This window comes from Heliangelus exortis, chromosome 4 (assembly GCF_036169615.1).
Source record: "Heliangelus exortis chromosome 4, bHelExo1.hap1, whole genome shotgun sequence".
NCBI lineage: Eukaryota > Metazoa > Chordata > Aves > Apodiformes > Trochilidae > Heliangelus > Heliangelus exortis.
In genome coordinates this window covers 13143235-13162077 of record NC_092425.1, presented here as the reverse complement: position 1 = coordinate 13162077, position 18843 = coordinate 13143235, and the positions used below count along the sequence as shown (strand labels likewise).

Sequence of the window (18843 nt, the reverse complement as noted above, 5' to 3'; positions counted from 1 at the left end):
TTGTGTCTTGCAACTTGGGTGTGTTTCTAATGTGTAAATCACTAGTGGTTGTGGTTTCTGCATCTTAATGGTGGTAGACCAAGCTTCTTAGGAAGCACGAAGACAATTTAGGTAATTTCTTTTAGAGCTGTTATTAGAGCAGGCCTGATTTCTTTGTAAGAAATAAAAATGTTGGTAGGCATACAATGAAGGTGCAAGTATTACTCTTTTTTTCTAACCTCTTCACAGGTTGTATTGCAGATGGGGTTCCCGTTCTCATCAGGAAAAAAAAAATCATAACTGTAAATTTGATGTAAAATGCGTAAAACCTAAACAATTTTTTAGATTGATATATTTTCCCTACTGCAAGGTAGGATTACATACAGTAAATCAGACAGAGAGAGAAAATATTTTTAAGGGGTAGGTACTAAATTCTTTCACCATATCCATGATTCGCTGAACTTGAGCAGTAAATCCAAGATCCAGAGTTCCTTTGTCAGTCCTGAGAAGAACTTTCTCCTGTGTGCCACACAAGTCCTGCAGAGAAGTTCCTGCTTAAATAAGGCAAGGGTTTAACCAGAAGGCACAGACTTTCCATTTAATGCAATGTTCATACCTAAAGTTCAGAAGGGCACATTAGTCTCAAACTCCTTAACAGTGAAGTCAGTGCTGAACTGCAATTACAATGCAGCATAAAATACTCCAACTTATTTCCTGCTGATCAGAAATCAGTAAATAGATTTTCTGTCAGTTTACATCCCATTATAAGCTGGTCCTCCTCCACCTTCAGGCACTACCCAGTTAATGTTCTGACTTGGGTCTTTAATATCACAAGTTTTGCAGTGGACACAGTTCTGAGCATTTATCTGCAGTCTTGATCCTTCTCCCGTTTCCAGAGGAACAAACTCATAAACTCCTGCAAAGAGCAAAAGAGAGCCATCACTTCACTGAACAGTTTCCCCCTGCATGTATCCTCTCACACTCACCAGCAAGCATAACAAGAAGTACATTACTAGAGTAATTCAACTGCCATGTTCCATGTTTATTAATTATTTTGTCATTAACTGCTAATGTATTTTAAGAACTGTACCTGAACCCTCTTCTAGAAGGATGCTAGGTATAGAATGCTTCAAGTAAGCAGAAGTACTTGGTCTTTCATCATGCAAAAACAGCTCAGACTTTTTTATTACTTACCTGCTGGACAAAATCTCTGTTCAGGTCCATCAAACACAGCCAAATTCCTGCTCACGGGTATGCTGTCATCTTTGAGAGTTAAATGAGGAGGCTGATCATGTTCATGGTTTGTACCACTTAAAGCCACGGATGACAGGAGATCAAAACTAATTTTTCCATCAGGCTTTGGGTATTCAATAGGTGTGCACTCTTTAGCTGGCTTGAGCTGAGCAAAATCAGGTCCTACAGGTATTTTTAATAAATTTTAGTATAGAATTACTGTAATTTGCAGTTATGCAACAACAAATTAGATACAGATGTTTTAACTTCCCTTGTAATCTGAATTATTTCATAGAAGAAATGAGAAACTATGATAAGTGGAAGTGTCTTTTAATGTCTTCAATCAGGTAACAGGACAAAGTCTGCTTCACTGTGTTACCATCCACTACACTTTTTGGCCACAGCACTTGACCAGATGGGCACTAGTTTCTGCTAAGACCAGAAAACACTGACATACATATTTAGAATTTTCTGTCAGGACATAACTCAAATTACCTGGATGCTTTAATGTCCATGGTTCCTTTCCTCTCAGTAGCCAATAAAATACCCCTGTGTAAATCATTCCTCCATACACACCAAGTATGCTATGGCAAGATGGTCTGATGTTTCTAACTGCATACAGCTCTTTCCACACCCAGGATTTTTTCAGGTTCTCTTCATATTCTTGCACATCAAGTCCTAAGGCAGTACATGAGTTGTTAGGTACCTACATTACATAAAGACTATACTGGAAATAAAAAATAATTGCTGAATAAAGGTGTTAGCATCAAAGGCAGCAAAATGACAATTTCAGAATAAGCTTTACTTATGCAGGAAGCATAAGTTTACTTTTCAGATGCTCATTAGAGGCATATTTTTGTTCTGGTAGTAGGATCAATCCTTAAGAATAACTAAGCAAAACTTTCATAGAATCATAGAATTGGCTGGGTTGGAAGGGACCTCAGAGATCATCAAGTCCAACCCTTGACCCACTGCTGCGGTTGCTAGACCATGGCACTGAGTGCCACATCCAGTCTCTTTTTAAATATCTCCAGGGACAGAGAGTCCACCACTTCGCTGGGCAGCCCATTCCAATGCTTGATCACCCTCTCTGTAAAGAAATTCTTTCTAATATCTAACCTAAACTTCCCCTGGCACAACTTAAGACCATGCCCTCTTGTCTTGTTGAAAGTCGTCTGGGAAAAGAGACCAACCCCCACTTGGCTCCAACCTCCTTTCAGGGAGTTGTAGAGAGTGATGAGGTCTCCCCTGAGCCGCCTCTTCTCCAGGCTGAACACCCCCAGCTCCCTCAGCTCTTCCTCTCTTCATAGGGTCTGTGCTCGAGTCCCTTCACCAGCCTGGTTGCCCTCCTTTGGACCTGCTCTAGGACCTCGATATCCTTCCTAAACTGAGGGGCCCAGAACTGGACACAGGACTCGAGGTGTGGCCTCACCAGCGCTGAGTACAGGGGCAGAATCACTTCCTTGGACCTGCTGGCCAAGCTGTTCCTGATACAGGCCAGGATGCCATTGGCCTTCTTGGCCACCTGGGCACACTGCTGGCTCATGTTCAGCTTCCTGTCAATCCAGACTCCCAGGTCCCTCTCTGTCTGGCTGCTCTCCAACCACTCTGCCCAGCCTGGAGCTCCCCAGGGGGTTGTTGTGGCCAAAGTGCAGGACCCGGCACTTGGCCTTGTTGAACCTCATCCCGTTGGAATCAGCCCAACTCTCCAGTCTGTCCAGGTCTCTCTGCAGAGCCCTCCTGCCTTCCAGCTGATCCACACTCCCCCCCAGCTTAGTGTCATCTGCAGACTTGCTGATGATGGACTCAATCCCCTCATCTAAATCGTCAATAAAGATATTAAATAGAACTGGGCCCAACACTGATCCCTGGGGGACACCACTAGTGACCGGCCGCCATTTTGATGCAGCACTATTCAGCACCACTCTCTGGGCCCGGCCCTCCAGCCAGTTCCTAACCCAGCACAGAGTGCCCCTGTCCAAGCTGTGGGCTGACAGCTTTTTCAGGAGAATGCTGTGGGAGACGGTGTCAAAGGCCTTGCTGAAGTCCAGGTAGACCACATCCACAGCCTTCCCCTCATCCACCAGGCGGGTCACCTGATCATAAAAGGAGATCAGGTTGGTCAGACAGGACCTGCCCTTCCTAAACCCGTGCTGGCTGGGTCTGATCCCTTGCCCATCCTGCAGGTGCTGTGTGATTGCACTGAGGATGATTTAATAATGTCTTTCTTAAGTCATTTAACAGGACAGCAAATAAACAATAGCTATCTTTTTAAATCACCACACACATTTCATGATTTATTTGCATTCCCAACTAATCCCCTCAGACACCTTTACTGCTAAGCTGCTGGTGGTTCCAACTGAATGCAAGGTAATTACAAACCAAAACAAAGTGATCTTACCTATTGTCTTTGATTGGAGATTTTCATTGATTAATTGGTTAAAGATGGCTTCAGAAGCCAATATGCCACTTTTCATTGCTGTATGTGTCCCTTTGATCTTGGGAACATTCATGAGTCCAGGACTGCAACCAATTAATAATCCACCTGGGAAAGTGAGTTTGGGTATTGACTGCAGAGAAAACAGAAAAGTGGTTTATTGGTTTGGGTTTGGTTTTTTTTTAAAGTAAAAATAACACCCTGGAAATGAAACTGGCATGAGGCTTGACTGTCCTTGAGATCTAAAATACACCAGAGTTACTTCACTTAATCAATAAGCAAATAAGAATGCAGACACTACTGGGGCTGTGTATAAAATAATCACATGACATGTTACTTATATCCTCTATCCAGTTGCTTTGTTTTCCTGCCTCAAGTTTAAGAGAATTGTTAAAAACACAAACAAACCCCCCCACGCACACATTACATTTGTGTTGCTGTTTTCCACATAGTTAGTTGCATGCATCTCATCTAACACTTCATTACTCGGTGCTTTTTTCTGCAAATCTTTTTTATGAAAATGCACAAGTACCCATCCTGTACCCCATCCCAATGAGATTAACATTCTCGAAAGTGAAGAGCTTCAAAACATGGACTGACTGAAGTACTTGGAGCCTCTGATCAAATCCTAGGTCTGAAATCACTGAAGCCAAGTTATGAACATACCATTCCTCTGAAAGTATTTGATACTGAGCAGCATTTGTGAATCCTGCATCCTGCTTTCATTAAAGCTGCCCAAAACAACTTTTTAACAGCCTAAATAATTTTACCCCAAAACAACACTAGCCATATTTAATGAAAAATGTTAAAAAAAAAAAATAAATTATCCTTGGAATGCAAACCAACCTGAAACAAATATTTGTTTTTTCTGTCTGTTCAACTGTTACCTGTTTACTACTCTCCCAGGGCTGACCACATTTGAATTCTCATATATTAAGAACTAAAAAAATGTATTACACAGCATTTCCTCTCTGTTTTGGGCAATTTGTTTAATCAGATGTAGTGATTTGATCCATAGGAAAATTATTTAGGCTGAAAACACAGCTTTAAACTTATTTTCAGTGACCAGAAGTCCTAAATTCAGCTACATAACAGTATTTCAAAGGAATTAAATATGCAGGAGGTCTCTTTTCACAGGACCTTTGGCTGAAAACAGTTACTCTGTGGTATCTGTTAGGATGCAATGATGTGGCACTGGCATAAGTAAAGAAAGACTTCTTGATTCACTCTTTGATTCACATAAAAATATGGTTATCAGGTAATTTTTTTCTGCAACAACAGTTTCTCTTAATAGGTACTTAGTGACCAACATCCTGTCAAAGTCTAAGTGAGATCAGCCCCAGAACACAAAAGGCTGCAGGGACTGCAGCTTTGTAACTAACTCTCAGTACTGTGGCACTTGGTGCTGCTGGCACAGTTCCTCCAGTGGAAGGAATACAACAAGCAGCCTGGCACAGCCCCCCCTGCCCCGAGATACAGGGTGAAATCCTTTCAGCTGAAGGCAGCAAACAGACAAAACAAGGCTGGTTTGGGGGAGAAAAGAAGGGGGAGGCTCCTGCTCCCTGCAGAGTCCTCCACTCCAGCAGTCAGAGAACCCCACATTCTCCTCCCCTTAGCTCAGCTCAAGATTTAAAATCTGTTAAGTGAGGCTAATGTTTGACACTTGCATGGGTCATCAGTATGAAGGTTTTTTCCCCCTGGTATTCATAATATACATTGCTCAACAATAGCAACACCTTTTATCTTTTCCACAGAACTCAAACCTTCTCAAAGTTTTTTTTATAAAATGGAGACAAAGCAGAGGTTGCATGGGAGTGTCTTTAAGGGCTTGATTTGGCAATTTTAATAAACAAAGGAAATGACAGCTTTGTAGATGTAATCTATTAAATCCTGTTCCTTTCCTCCACATATCCCAAAAAGCTACAAAATCAGGGAAACATAGAAGAGCTCTGTCTCCATCTCTCACACCAACTTAGTATCACTATATTTTAAAGACTAAAGAGCATGGTCATAAGCTTATCTAAAAGTGAAAAAAGATACTTAGATTGACAGTAATTTATACACCTATTTGATGCAATACTGTCACCAAAATTAACACTAGAGCAGAACAGAACTACTTATATAAGAAAATATTCCTGGACTCCAGTGATTCAAATGAGTCAGACTGCTATAGTTATTAATCAAAGCAACACATGCAAAAGAAGAGCTAATCTTAAAAATCTTCCCAAGTGACTCATCAATGAAGCTTTTTTTTTTTTTTTTAACCAAAAGTATGTATTAAAATAAGCCACTTAAGAGTCTGACTTCATGATTAACAAATCTATGTACACGGGATTAGAATAAAATTATACCAAACCCCATGATTATATATTGGGAACAATGCAAAGTAATCAGTAAAGTAAGTCCAGCAAAGAAGTGACAAGATCAGGTAGAGCTGCACAATAGGTGTAGTCCTGCCTGTGTAACTTAGCACAAATAAAACCTGTAATTGACTGAAAAAGTACCATTTTCTTTCAGCCATATGTTTTAAGCAGTATAAGTAGTCTGCAAGTGAAGCCACAATCAGGTTACTTCATCAAAGCCACCAACTCAGTAGCACCTATTTGTGACAGAGAAACCAGTGCATGGGATGGAAAGAGAAGCCCCTCCTGGGTATAAGTCTAGATTAAAACATTTTGGCATTTTGTACCTTATCTGTGCTAATAATTGACCAATGATGGTTTCTGAAATAAGCTACTAACACAGTTCTGTTACAACATATGACATATTTCCAATTGAGAGTGAACAATCAACCTGCAGACTGATTAAATGTTTATAAAGTGTGTAATATAGAAGTTGCTTCATGAACCCACATGACTCAGTCCCAGGCATGAGCACTGCTGTCAAAGCCTAACTCCACAAGACTGTGACAAGAGTTAGGTGGCTGCTCAAATTCTACTTTTATTGCAAAAGCTGCATAAAGCCACATTTATACTGAAGAAGAAAGACAAAGTAGTCAAGAGAGCAGAGTGAGATAGCCCTAGGCCACAGATCAGTCTGCTGTCTATGAACACTCAGGATAGTTTTAAGTTCCAAACTGAAAGGAGCATCTAGAAGATGGATCTAAATTCAGGACACACAAGCATGTCCTGTGTTTAAAGATTCCCACATGAGAAGCTAACAGGTTGAAAGGACCTTAGCTCTTGACACATAAAATCCAGACAATTAATCCTGCAAGCTGTTCCAGCCCTTTCAACTGACCTTACGTCTTGAAGGAATAAATTTTTAAAATGTCACCTTTTAAGACTCCTTAAGGGAACAAAATTAATAAGGTATTCCATTCCCCAAGAGAGCAGAAATTCAGTGTTGTGCGTGAAGGATACTAATGTTATCTGTACTTGAGGAGGTGAAAACTTCTATCTGCCAAGTTACATGACTTAAGAGTCAAGGACTGGAAACAAGTTCCCCCTGCCAGGATAAACAAGTAATTTAGAAAAAAAAACATACACACCTCTGCTCCCCAACCTCACAAAAACCCCAGATGAATGGTGCTACCTTCTCTTCCCCAGGGTTCCAGACACAACAAAGAAATTTCTGTAGCTTTTTTACTGCTGAACACATATGAATGTGACACAAACTCCACTTCATAATTAATTGAGAAAGTAAATTGATCATGTCAGAAGAATTTGAGCATGCAGAGCCTAAGTCTAGCAAACTTCAGCAGCCCGTATCCAGGAAGACAACAAGGCTTTTCTATCCTTTTGAATCCCTTATTAATCCTTTTTATTTACTTTATTAATCCTTTTTATAGTCCAGTTGTTTCCCAACAGCATGTAACCCAAATCTGCAGCAATAAAAACATGGCTATCAGAACCCAAAATACAGAACTGAATTAAAAAGTTACCTGGAAACCACCTTCATTTAATGCTCTGGCACCATAGGCGATCCTTGTTCCACCCTCCAAAGTAGGCTGTACACTGGGATGGTGCTTCCACCTCTGAAACTCCCTAAATGGACTTAAATAGGGGTTTTGATAATCTAAACCGACCTTAAAAAAACACAAAAGCAACATCAATGAAAATAAAGTATAACAATTCAACAAAAATTTGCAAAGAAAACAATCGCATTACCACACCAACTCTTTAATTCTATTTTCTACTAAACCAACCTCAGGATCTTTCTACTTAAAGCAACTACTGCCAAAACATTCTATTAAAAGTACAGTAAAATGCAAATTCAAGATTTTGCTGCTGTAAGACTGCTCTCTGCCTTACCTGAAACCTGAAGCATGGATAATATTTAATTGTATTGTAACCACCTTCCATCTGTCTTTGAATTGAAACAGTGATATTAAATTAACCATGTTTTAATGGGCAGGATGAATGAGAACTTGTTTTGAATTTGTGTTTCAAAACATTTTTGCCCTGGGAAAGATGGAAGGAGGGGTAAACAATTATTTCTAGGTAGTTATGTACCTGTGCTCACATATTTTAACCAGTTCTTCACACCATTTAGTGGAGACAATTATCATTTCCAATTAGATGAGCCACTGTAATAAAGAAAAGGGGAGCAATTAAAGCAGAAAATGGGGGAAAAAAGACTGGCTGGATGCCCAGAATTCTTATGCATCTGAAAATTTGTGCAAAGATATACCCTACATTTTCCATCTCTAATACACTCTTCAAAATGACCAAAGAGTCTCTTTTGAGACATGCATTATTTCTGTTTCCTGTAAAATGTAAATAACAGAATACACAATGAATCAGAAACAAAAACTACATTGGTTTCCCTGGCAACTTCCTGCTTTTAGAGCATTGCTTGCATCTACTTTCCTTGCAAGGTAATGTTAATGAACATTTTTCAAAATAAGTGCAAGATAACCCTGCTACAAGAATCTCCTCAAACTGACATAGGTGTAAATTTCAGAGACAAAAGTGCTCATGTGTTCACACACAAGTTTTTCTCCTGTCTGAACTGGAGATAATATGAACATTACTAATAACCATTCTCAAAGAATCAAAGCTCTACCCATTTAAAGACAAACAGAATCGGAATGTCTACTGTCTCTGCTTATTAATTCTAACATTAGAAATCTGCACAGAATGAGTATGCATGTCTGAGAAAACAAAGAAGATTTTTTAGTGTTTCTCACAAAATGGTTAAACAAAGAAACAGTTTTCACTCATACACACACTCTGGAATAGCTGTAAAATCTAGGAGGCTGAAGAGTCATCTCAATTCCAGACTGCTGAAAGTCCAGATTGTGTCCTTGACTCTAAGAATGCCTGTGTGTAGGGCACATGCACAGGCTAAACAAACAGCACGTGCTTCAGTTACCACTGCACGTGCCAAAAAAACCTATCCAACCACTGCTCCTTGCATCTGGCTGGCAGAACAACAGTCTCTGTAGTGATCTCAATGTTTCTGTCTGATAAAGAGGCAATAAGAAGGAAGAAGCTGCTTGTCCAGAAGGACAATTGCTGAAGAGTGCAAGGCAAAGGAAGTGAAGATCAGTGGGGGTAAGAACACACTGAAGATCTCAGAAATGGAAGGAGTGCTGCAGAGTGCTTCCACTTTATATGACTCTGATGCCCAAGGCTGACACATGAGTGAGGAAACTGAACTGTACCAACTCTAAGTGATTCAGACATTTCCACACCTGCAAAAATTTTGCAAGCACAATTTTGATTAATCATCTGGGTCTGGCTTTACCAAAATTAGTTTGGTTTGCAAACAACCGTATTTGTATATTTTTTATTTTGCTCTTAATAAAAGACACTGGATTGAAGACAGATTAGTACAAGAAATTAACCTTCCCTAAAATGGGAATAAACACACTTAAGACTGAGCAAGTACTAAGCTTGGTCTGTTGTTATTCTTGTGTTTTCATCGTCACATTAAAACAGAGAAAAGAAACTGCATAAAAATGAAGACCAAACAACATAAAAAAAGCATAAACCCCACCCCCCTAATTTGCTTACCACAAATCCAAGAGCAACTAAAGGTTCAGCCTCATTTAAGTGATAAAGAAAGGATCCTCCATATGTATGTCTGTCTAAAGGCCAGCCAACAGTATGTTCTACTCTTCCTGGTTTCCATTTCTTTTCATCAATAATCCATAACTGAAATGAAGATTACAAAAAAAATTACTTTATATTGCAAAGTAATGGCATTCCAACAACAGAATAAGAGACAGAAACACAATTAAGTATAGAAGAAAAACTAAAGTATTGCTGTGACCAATGAGTAGACTCATACTGCAAAATTACAGGTAGTAAGTACACTTTTTTTGATTGCCACTTAAGAATTTCCTAACACTTCTTTCTTGAAATGTGCAGCAGAAAATGTGACCAAGAGTTCAGTACTATACTCAAAATTTTCATTCAGCTGTAAGATCCTCTATTAGCAACTTTGATGGATGCTTTTGCTAAGGACTGCAATCCTTGCATTGACTTTTTTCTTTAAAAACATTTTTTTCATATGCATCACTGCAATTTTCTCACAAGTTTTTAAAGGTCAAGCTTAAGAGTATGCCTGAGCTGATTTAAATATTTGCTGTCAGACTGGTTGCCTTCTCTCTGCTCTGTCCTACACTTCTCCAGTGCTCATCTGACCCATGATGAACTCAAAGCAGCATCTTCATGTTTCCAGTAGGAAGTCAATTTTCTGCTCATTTCACAAAAGATCTCTTTACCATGGAGTTGTTATGTGCCAAGCACAGTCTAATGACAGAAAGGCAGCTGAGCTCCATTTGATCACCTCAAGCATGGAGGGTACATCTACATTAATGTCCTGAGTGGGGCTCCTGAGTGTTCCCACTACTGTGCTTTGGTTCACACACTACAGAAGCCACGCAAGGCATGAACTGGATTCCTTCCACATGAAACTAAACTGTAAAACAGGCTCCAGAACCCCATCCAAAGCATTCCAGTTGTGAGAGGGCATTCAAGTCCATGGGACTAGACCAGAGCTACTTCAAAATAAAAATAACCCTGAAACATGCATGAATATCAGCTAATCAGCACCAACTGTTTCACTTGACAGATCCATCCCTATAGATCCATTTGCTAAAGCAGACACAGTCTCATCAGTCTCATCACCTGAAAACAAAGGAATTCTACAACAAAACCCTACTTGAGAAACAACTTAGGCATTAGGAATTGTAACTAAGACTGTATCATACCTGGGAACATTTACAGAGTTGTTCTCTATAGAAATGGAAACTAATTATTTAACATATATTTTGTAGCTAGAGGCACGTGTTTAAAGAAATAAAGAGTATGTTATGATGAAACTCTGAATATATTCTAAATAATACAGCTCTTTCTCATGCATGGTATTTCCCTGAGTAGAAAAGATTTCAAAAAGCAAACCTGATCCTTAACAAAATTTTACAAGTCCAGTGAATGGACTTCTTAAGGAAAAAAAAAAAAAAAAAAAAAAAGGTCAAGCAGAAAGATGTTTCAGAAAGCACAACTCATATCTGGAACACCCCTTTTCTCTTGCTTGCTCATGAACAGACAGAAAACCCCTAGAAAGCCTTTCCTGCCTTTCCTCAGGTACTAAAACCCCCCACAACTAGATAGCATGAACACCTCTCACATTTGATGAAGTACTGGAAACAGAGTTCACAAATTAATGAAATTTGAAATGAAATTGAGACAACAGAGTAGATTCACAGGTACCTCTAGTTGTAACACATACATAAGAAAAGAGGTAGCTGAAACAAAACAGTCAGGATATTCAAGAAGCATTTTCTCTGATCATCTTCAGAACAGCAAAGATTCTGAAGCCTGGAAGTGTAACTTAAAATCTGTCATTCTAATGCCTTGCATAAATTAGCTTGAAAGCAAAAAAAAAACTACCTTATAGCTTCACTGTATTTTCCTTAATTGTTAAAATTATGCAGGTGATACCTCTTTCAGTCCAATGCCATAGCTCTGGGGTTGACATTTCTCCCTTAGATTGTATTTTTTGTACAGCTGTTTGGCTAGATGTCCATGACAGCCTTCAGCAAAGATTGTGACTTTAGCATGGAGTTCCAAGCCTCTTTCAAAGGTAGTCTGCAAAAGTAGAGCATTTCATCAGCAGTTAGATCTGTGCCACACCAAACCTGCAACAAGAAATTGGAGGGCAATAAAGTGATTTTAACACTACTTTGTGGCACTGCCCAGAACCTACAAACCATTGCAAGTTACGGCTCTAGTTCAATTGTATTTTCCACCTAACCATGATACACCCCCAGGAATCTTTTAAGGTGATTCCAGTCAAGCAGCACTACAGTGCATAGCAATTCTTAGCTGAAAAAAATAGAATGATTTTTCATATCAGAGGGTACTTACATATAAACTATCCAATTTGAAGTAGATTTATAGAAAATAAATCAATTAACTACAACTCCAACTTTGGAAATATCAGATATTCATGAATTTGAAACATTTCATTCATGTGCAAAGTTTTATTTCACACTTAACATCTTTCTCCATCACCTATAAAAAAACCAATGAGCAACTTTTTACCATGCATTTTTACTGTTCAGCCTTTTTATACTTACTCATAATTCTATGATTTTTGTTTCACTGTCGCTGGCTGCAAGGTGAAATTCTTAATCACTGACCACAGTCTACTTGATTGGGCTCTGTACAAACACATTGAGGATATTCTTGCCTTGAAAGTTACACAAACCAAGCTTATTTACCTGGATGTTTTTATGCTGTAGGCAGTACCACCTGACCTAACTGACAGCTAAAACACCTGAAGATTCAAAAAGTTTGCAGAAGTGGCACATTAATTATGTACATTATAGAAACTAAAAGAAAGGTAATTCCAGTATAAATGAAATAAATGAATAAAATAGGCTTTGGGAATGCTTAATAAATAAGTAAATAAATAAGGTTCTTTCCAACCCAACCCATTCTATGATCCATCCCTATCACCTCAGGAAGCTGCAACTGGCACCTCCTGGGGGTAAATGCCCACCTGAAAACAAGAGCATGTCTGTCCCCTGCAGGCAGACAGGGAGCATTATGCTGGGAAAACACCTTCCTTTCCCCTGGCACCACTTCCTCCTCCACTGGCTATACCCTTTTAAAACAAGAGTGAGCCTTACTTCTCACCTGCTGCCTTAAATGGGGGAAAACAGCCCACACTTCTGTGGGAAAGTGTCTCTGAAACTCTACGTAACTAGTAAGAAACTTTACAAAAGAAAGAAAATCTTGAGAAAAGAACCTGTACCCACAATTTCTGTAGCCAGATAATTCTGTATGAAAGTTGTTCTGAGTTATTGTGAGATGCCAAATTTTCCCTACGTACTGCACAGCAACAAGCTTACCCTGGGTCTGGATTCCACTAAAAATCAGGCAAACAGAGCAGGGAGTCACCTGACACCCTGGATAGAGAAATGTGACCATCCAGCAAAAAGGTGCATAGACCCTGCATGTACCTTGCCCCAGCAAGGCAGATGGGCTGTTAACAAATGTGACTGAAGTTGTAAGTATCAAAGAAAATAAACCAGCCAGAAGCACACACTCCTACATGTCACTAGTTACAAGCTGGACAACAGCTTTCTATTTCACCTTTGCACCTTTTTTCTAGGAGTTTCTGGAATCCTTTCTTTCCTTTATTTCCTGATTTCACACATGTCAAAGCACCCTTACAATATTTCCTTCAAGTCACCCTTAAACAAGCCTCTTTTTTGTAAAGGCTTTTTCTACTAATCTCAGAAGAACTTTACAATATTCCAAAACCAGAACTGTCACAGGTAATCAATCAATTTTTTAGGCAGAGGGAGAAGACACGTACTGAGTTTTATACTTTTTCCTAGGTCGTAGCAAGATCAGCAGTGGCAGTAGAGGCAGATATATCACAATTTTCATACTTAGACCCTACTTATGGGGATTATAGCTACTTACTTTAGGTGCTCCATCCTTCTGAATGCCGACATCATTAGTTGCTATCCCTTTCACACTACCATCTTCATGAAAAAGAACCTTTGGAAGTATTTAAAGAAACCAACAAAGAACATTTGAATCATCTGTCGTTTTAATCTGCTTAAAAAAAGTTCTAATGCAAAACTTGTAAGCACCATGTGTTTAGTGGCCAACTGAAAGATTTGAGTTCATTAACATAGTGTTTGATCCACTTGCATTTTGCTGGATCTGGGCCAGGGAATTTAGGCACCAAAACACAGCTTTCAGAATACACTCCTGTTAAGAGGAATGTTGTGAATGGGAAAGAAAAAATAACTGGGAGTTATGGGGGTTACAAAAATGCTTTTCACATACACACTGATGTCATTACTACCTCAGCTGCTGCATAGCCTGGATACAACTCAACACCCAAAGCTTCTGCTTGTTCACCAAGCCAGCTCACAAAGTGGCCCAGCCGCACGATGTAATTTCCATGATTGACCATAGGAAGTCCTGGGCAAAAAAGACACAAACATCAAACACAGAAAACTAAGCAAAATAACAGAAGTTGGATACACCAGATGTCATCTATCCTGCAACTGCTATCTTCACAATCACGTCATGTGTTATTGCAGTCATCACCTACAGGGACCCTATCACTGGAAGCTATTACATTCTGCATATGCTTGCTGTGCTACACTGAATCAAATAAATTGTTTCATTCATCAAAAAAGCTGAAAAAGATACAGAGAAAGATGACTCTCTACTACCTCACTGAACTGTACCTGGAAGAATTGGCACCGGAATTCTAGAGGTCTCTGTTAAAATCCCAAATTTGTCTTCAGTTACAGGAGTCTTTAGTGGAGCCTACATTAAAAACAAAACAAAAAAACCTGATTCAGCACTGATAATTGTTTTTCTAAGCAATCAAAAAAAAAAAAAATCAAGAGGAAATAAAATAATCAAATTGGCAGTCAATTAAAAGTTCAGTAAAACACTTCTACAAGGAAGTATCATAAGCCAGAAGATGAAGTACCTTATGAAGCAGTCATCAGGCAAGAACTAACACAACTTTTGAGGTATACAAAGATTGGAGCAGGGCCTTATAAATAATTTCTATAGACTGTACACAGGCTTGTACTACAACTACATTCTAGACCTTTCTAAAGAAGGCAGCTCAACTGGCATGTTGAGCTCAGTACAACAAAAAGTAGTGAGTGAATGGCTCACTTCTTCCAGCTCCCAGGTGACAACAGGCAGTCAGCTGCAAGACAGATGGCTGTTCTGTCAGAGATGGCAGCTCAGCTCTTCTTATCCTCCCTTCCCAAAGCATCTCAAGCCTGTGTTACAATGCTGTGTCTGCACAAAAATAACTGTACTGTGCATCATTTGCTGAGACTATGAGGAACTATTGTACAGAAGCAACAAGTCTGATGTTGCTATGAATCCTCCATCTTGCTGCTTGTCCACAGCAGCTGATTCTGCACCAGCACAGTAAGTGTGTAGTGTAAGTAATCAGGATGAACCAGGCAGACTGGGTATATGCTACTATATAGAAAAGCAAAGGCCACAACATATCCATATAGACATAAAAGATTATCATTGTTAAACTAAAAGAAACAGACCAAAAAGAAGGTAGGGTTGTTCTTTTTGTTTGCTTTGTTTGATCAACATATTTTAAAATGGTATTAAGTACCAATGGTACCAAGGTACTGAGTCATACCAGAAAGAATCAGATGCAGAGCACACTACAAGTTAGCAATTAATTGCAGTATTTATATACTCATACATACCCCCCGCTCCTTCCAGTCTGGGAAGAGTTCTTCTAAGGACCTTGGCTCAATACAGGCACCAGAGAGTGTATGTGCTCCAATCTGAGAAGCCTTTTCCACCAGACAAACACGTATTTCTCTGCTATGCTCAGCAGCCAACTGTTTGAGTCGAATGGCTGCAGAAAGCCCTGCAGGGCCTGCCCCAACAATGACAACATCAGCTTCCTCTGCAAATCTTTCCATGTTCACACCTTTAATAGAAAAAAAAAAAAAAAAAAAAAAAAAAAAAAAGATTGTAACATAAACCCGTCTCAAATTTACACCAGGGTCTCTCTCAATAACCACTGCTCTGTGATACTGGCTATACCAGAATATTTGCATTAAAAAAAAAGGCTAAATATTCAACACAATAGCCACTTTAGTACTTGAAAGAGAGCAGAGGGACATCAGTATCCCAGTGTAAAATTAGCTCATTTTAAGCTGTAAGGAGCTAGACCATAAAAAAAACCATATACTCAATCTCTATGGACTGAAGTAAATAGCATCCTAGAATGCTAAACTTAAGAGCCCAGTTGGCTACCTGTATCAAAGACTCATGAGATTCTAGGTAAGGGAGAAAGAAAAATGAAAAAAAGACCCTTATTCTGAACATGACTTTATTTCATACTAATGGACCAGTGTTTTTTCTGAAACCAAAGCTGAATGTAGTGAATAGAATGCTGAGTTATATTTAATCTTATTTTCTCACAAATTCTCATGGTAAGAGCAACTGCAAAAACATCTGACGAAATTAAAACTTGTTGTAATAGCCACTAGAGCTAAAGTTGCTTTTATATTTTCTTTAAATAAACAGGATTAAGTTTAATCTGATCCCATTTTATAGCACGAAAGACAGTCATAGTGAGACAGCAACCACAAAATTTCATTTGGAATATTAGTACTGCATTTAAGGGTACAGAATCTCTGTAAAAAGAAAAAAAAAAAATCAACACATTTCAGTGCCTTTTAAACAAAGGAATATTAATATAGAAGCTTTTAAAGAATGCCTTTTTTGCTTACCTTCCCATCGTTTGTCTTTGTCCCGAGGGTGAATTGTATAATGTGTGGTTATACGAGGCACAGAGGCAGCAGATGCACATCTTGTGATATGCAGTGCTGGGAGGCAGTCTCTTTTGATCAGCTTCAGAGCACGAAAGCATTGATGTGCTGCAACAACAAAAAATAAATTTGTCAATCAGTCACCTTCCAATATGTTTGACTTTTCAGAGACACAAGTGGAGCAACAAATACGACAGCTCCCCCTCCAAAGGCTATCAGGTAATGTGGAAATGAGGAACCACAAACAGATTTTGAAATTTTCAAGTTAGGAATGTGCTGTATAACTTTTTATCAGAAAACAAAATTTCAAGAACCAGTAACAACAACAACAGCAGAGTCTAAATTGCCCTTCAAGCATTCTTCACATAATACCACTCAATACATTGGCCAGTTGTTACTGAGAGCTGATGCAGGAACACGTGTGTACAGAGGTGACACACATTTGAAGCTCCTATTACATTTTGAAGTTTGAAAAATTTATTTCAGACACCATTAAAAGTGACCAAACAACTGCAGGGATAGGACAAGCAAGTTCATATCTTCTGATATCTCAACACAAGTTGAGACACAGAGTTTGGGTACTGATACTAGACATTTAAAAAAAATGTCATGGTCTACAGAAAAAACTCAGACTTCAGTACACTCTAGCCAAAGCTAGAAACAGAACATAGGGTTAATCTTTGTCTTCCCTGCAGGTACATTAATTTTTGCAAGAACAAGTTAGGTTTTATTTTTAAGCAATTGAACCAAATGAAAGTTTTAAAATATCAAAACAGGATTCTGTTTGGAGGGGCTACTACAGGCTGCCTTCTTCTAATTTTCCTCTCCCCCCCACACACAAAAAATTAAGAAAATGTGTGTGATTCGTACTCAGAAAACTAATATGATTAACAACAAAGCTAGTTACAGTTTAAAGATCTGTGAACTAACGCATCTTGACAGGTATTTTTCCTTCCTCTAAGGTTTCCCTTTCTCTGATTTCAAGGGTGAAGGAGAATAATACATTTAAAGTAGAGTATTTCTGCAAAATAAGTAACATCGCCACACATATATAAAATCACCAGCATCCTGTGACTGAAATCATTAGTTGAGTGATTAGGTGACTGGCAAGGCCAGCAAACACATCTGCTGCCATAACTCTGCATGGTGACAGCCAGGGTAGTGGTGTCTTTAGGCATGTCAGTAAGCATTATCTAGTCTGATTTTTTAACAGCAATTTTAAAATTTAACATAATATAAAAGCTAGCTAATACCATCTTGTGGCTCTTAATCATCCTTTACCTGCAACCAGGCAGGATCTGAGAACAAGAAATGTATTTTCTAAGCATGAAAAGAACTACACACCTGTATGTATATACTAAAACATGACACCTTAACTCTTTTTTAATTTGAGCAGAAGCGATGGCACTAATAATTACACAGTATACTTAAAGACGAGAGTTATTTCGCACACACATAAAAGAAGGGAAATTCATGGTAGAGCACGTCTGATGGTCACAAAGGTGGGTGCAGACCCTGGGCACGCAGATCCTTCCCGGGACAGGAGCCAAGCACGTGTTGCCGCACTCCCCAGAGATTAAGGATTGGGTGGCACCTGCACCAAGCGCTGCAAGCGACCTCCAAGAAGAAACTTTTACTACCCTGCAGCTGGTTAATAGCTGCTGTCAGCATGCTTGCAATTATTTCGCCAGGAAGGGCACGCGTGCAATCGCGCTACTTTAAAGCAGACAACACCTAACGCCGCTCCAGAAAAGGGGGCACTTCCGTGCACCGCCTCGCAGACAAATGAACCCCGTTAACAACGGGCAGCTCCTGCTCGGCCGGCACTCAGGCGCAGGCCTCCCCTCCCCTTCCCTCAGGAGACGCTTCAACCGGGAGGAGGCGGCTGTGGCAGCTCAAGCCCCCGCTCCCCTCTGCCCAGCTCCCCTCTGCCCAACTCCCCTCTGCCCAGCTCCCCTCTGCCCAGCTCCCCCCTGCCCCGCTCCCCCCTGCCCCGCTCCCCCCTGCCCAGCTCCCCGCTGCCATCCCCGCCGGCGCCCCAGCCGTGACCTTTGCTCTCCTTTCCGGGCCGTGCCAGCTGCCGGCCCCGCCCCACCGAGCGGCGGCCACCGCCGCCCCCGCCCCGGTCCCGTCCTCGGCCCCGTGGGAAGGCCATCTCCCCCCGCAGCCTACCGGTGCGTTACCTCGGCTGGAGGACGGGCAGCGAGACAACAGCATGGTGACGGCCGAGACCCTCCTCAACGCCCTCCGCTCCCCGGCGCACACCCCCCGCGGAAACGCCGCGCCTGCGCATTCTGCTGCCGGCCAGGAGCGCCGGCCCCGCCCCGTCCCAGCGCCAGAACTACAGCTCCCGGAGCTCCTGGCGGCAAAAGCTGTCCCGGCACCCCTGGCGGGATCCGACCTCAGAGGCGGGGAGGCGACCGGGGGACGAGGGGCG

General features: G+C 40.4%; 1 protein-coding gene across 1 annotated transcript; it reads right to left on the bottom strand.

Moving 5' to 3' along the window:
* Window positions 1–115: 115 nt before the first annotated feature.
* Window positions 116–18754, bottom strand: ETFDH (electron transfer flavoprotein dehydrogenase). The gene is made up of 13 exons (XM_071743081.1): window positions 18590–18754; window positions 16368–16514; window positions 15330–15559; window positions 14322–14403; window positions 13931–14049; window positions 13540–13617; window positions 11545–11691; window positions 9610–9750; window positions 7533–7676; window positions 3614–3782; window positions 1708–1890; window positions 1174–1395; window positions 116–895 (listed from the first exon to the last, which is right to left on the bottom strand). The coding sequence occupies exons 1-13, from the start codon at window positions 18621–18623 to the stop codon at window positions 732–734; spliced, it is 1860 nt and encodes a 619-aa protein (XP_071599182.1). The 5' UTR covers window positions 18624–18754; the 3' UTR covers window positions 116–731.
* Window positions 18755–18843: the final 89 nt, after the last annotated feature.

Bases quoted from the DNA above. Each gene is read 5' to 3' on its own strand.
- ETFDH (XM_071743081.1), bottom strand. From the start codon at position 18,623: ATGCTGTTGTCTCGCTGCCCGTCCTCCAGCCGAG. The intron at 3,783-7,532 runs GTAACTTTTTAA...TTTTCTCTGCAG, and splicing joins TAAATGAAGGTGGTTTCCAG to TCAATACCCAAACTCACTTT. The intron at 1,396-1,707 runs GTAATTTGAGTT...AAATACCTGTAG, and splicing joins ATGGACATTAAAGCATCCAG to GACCTGATTTTGCTCAGCTC.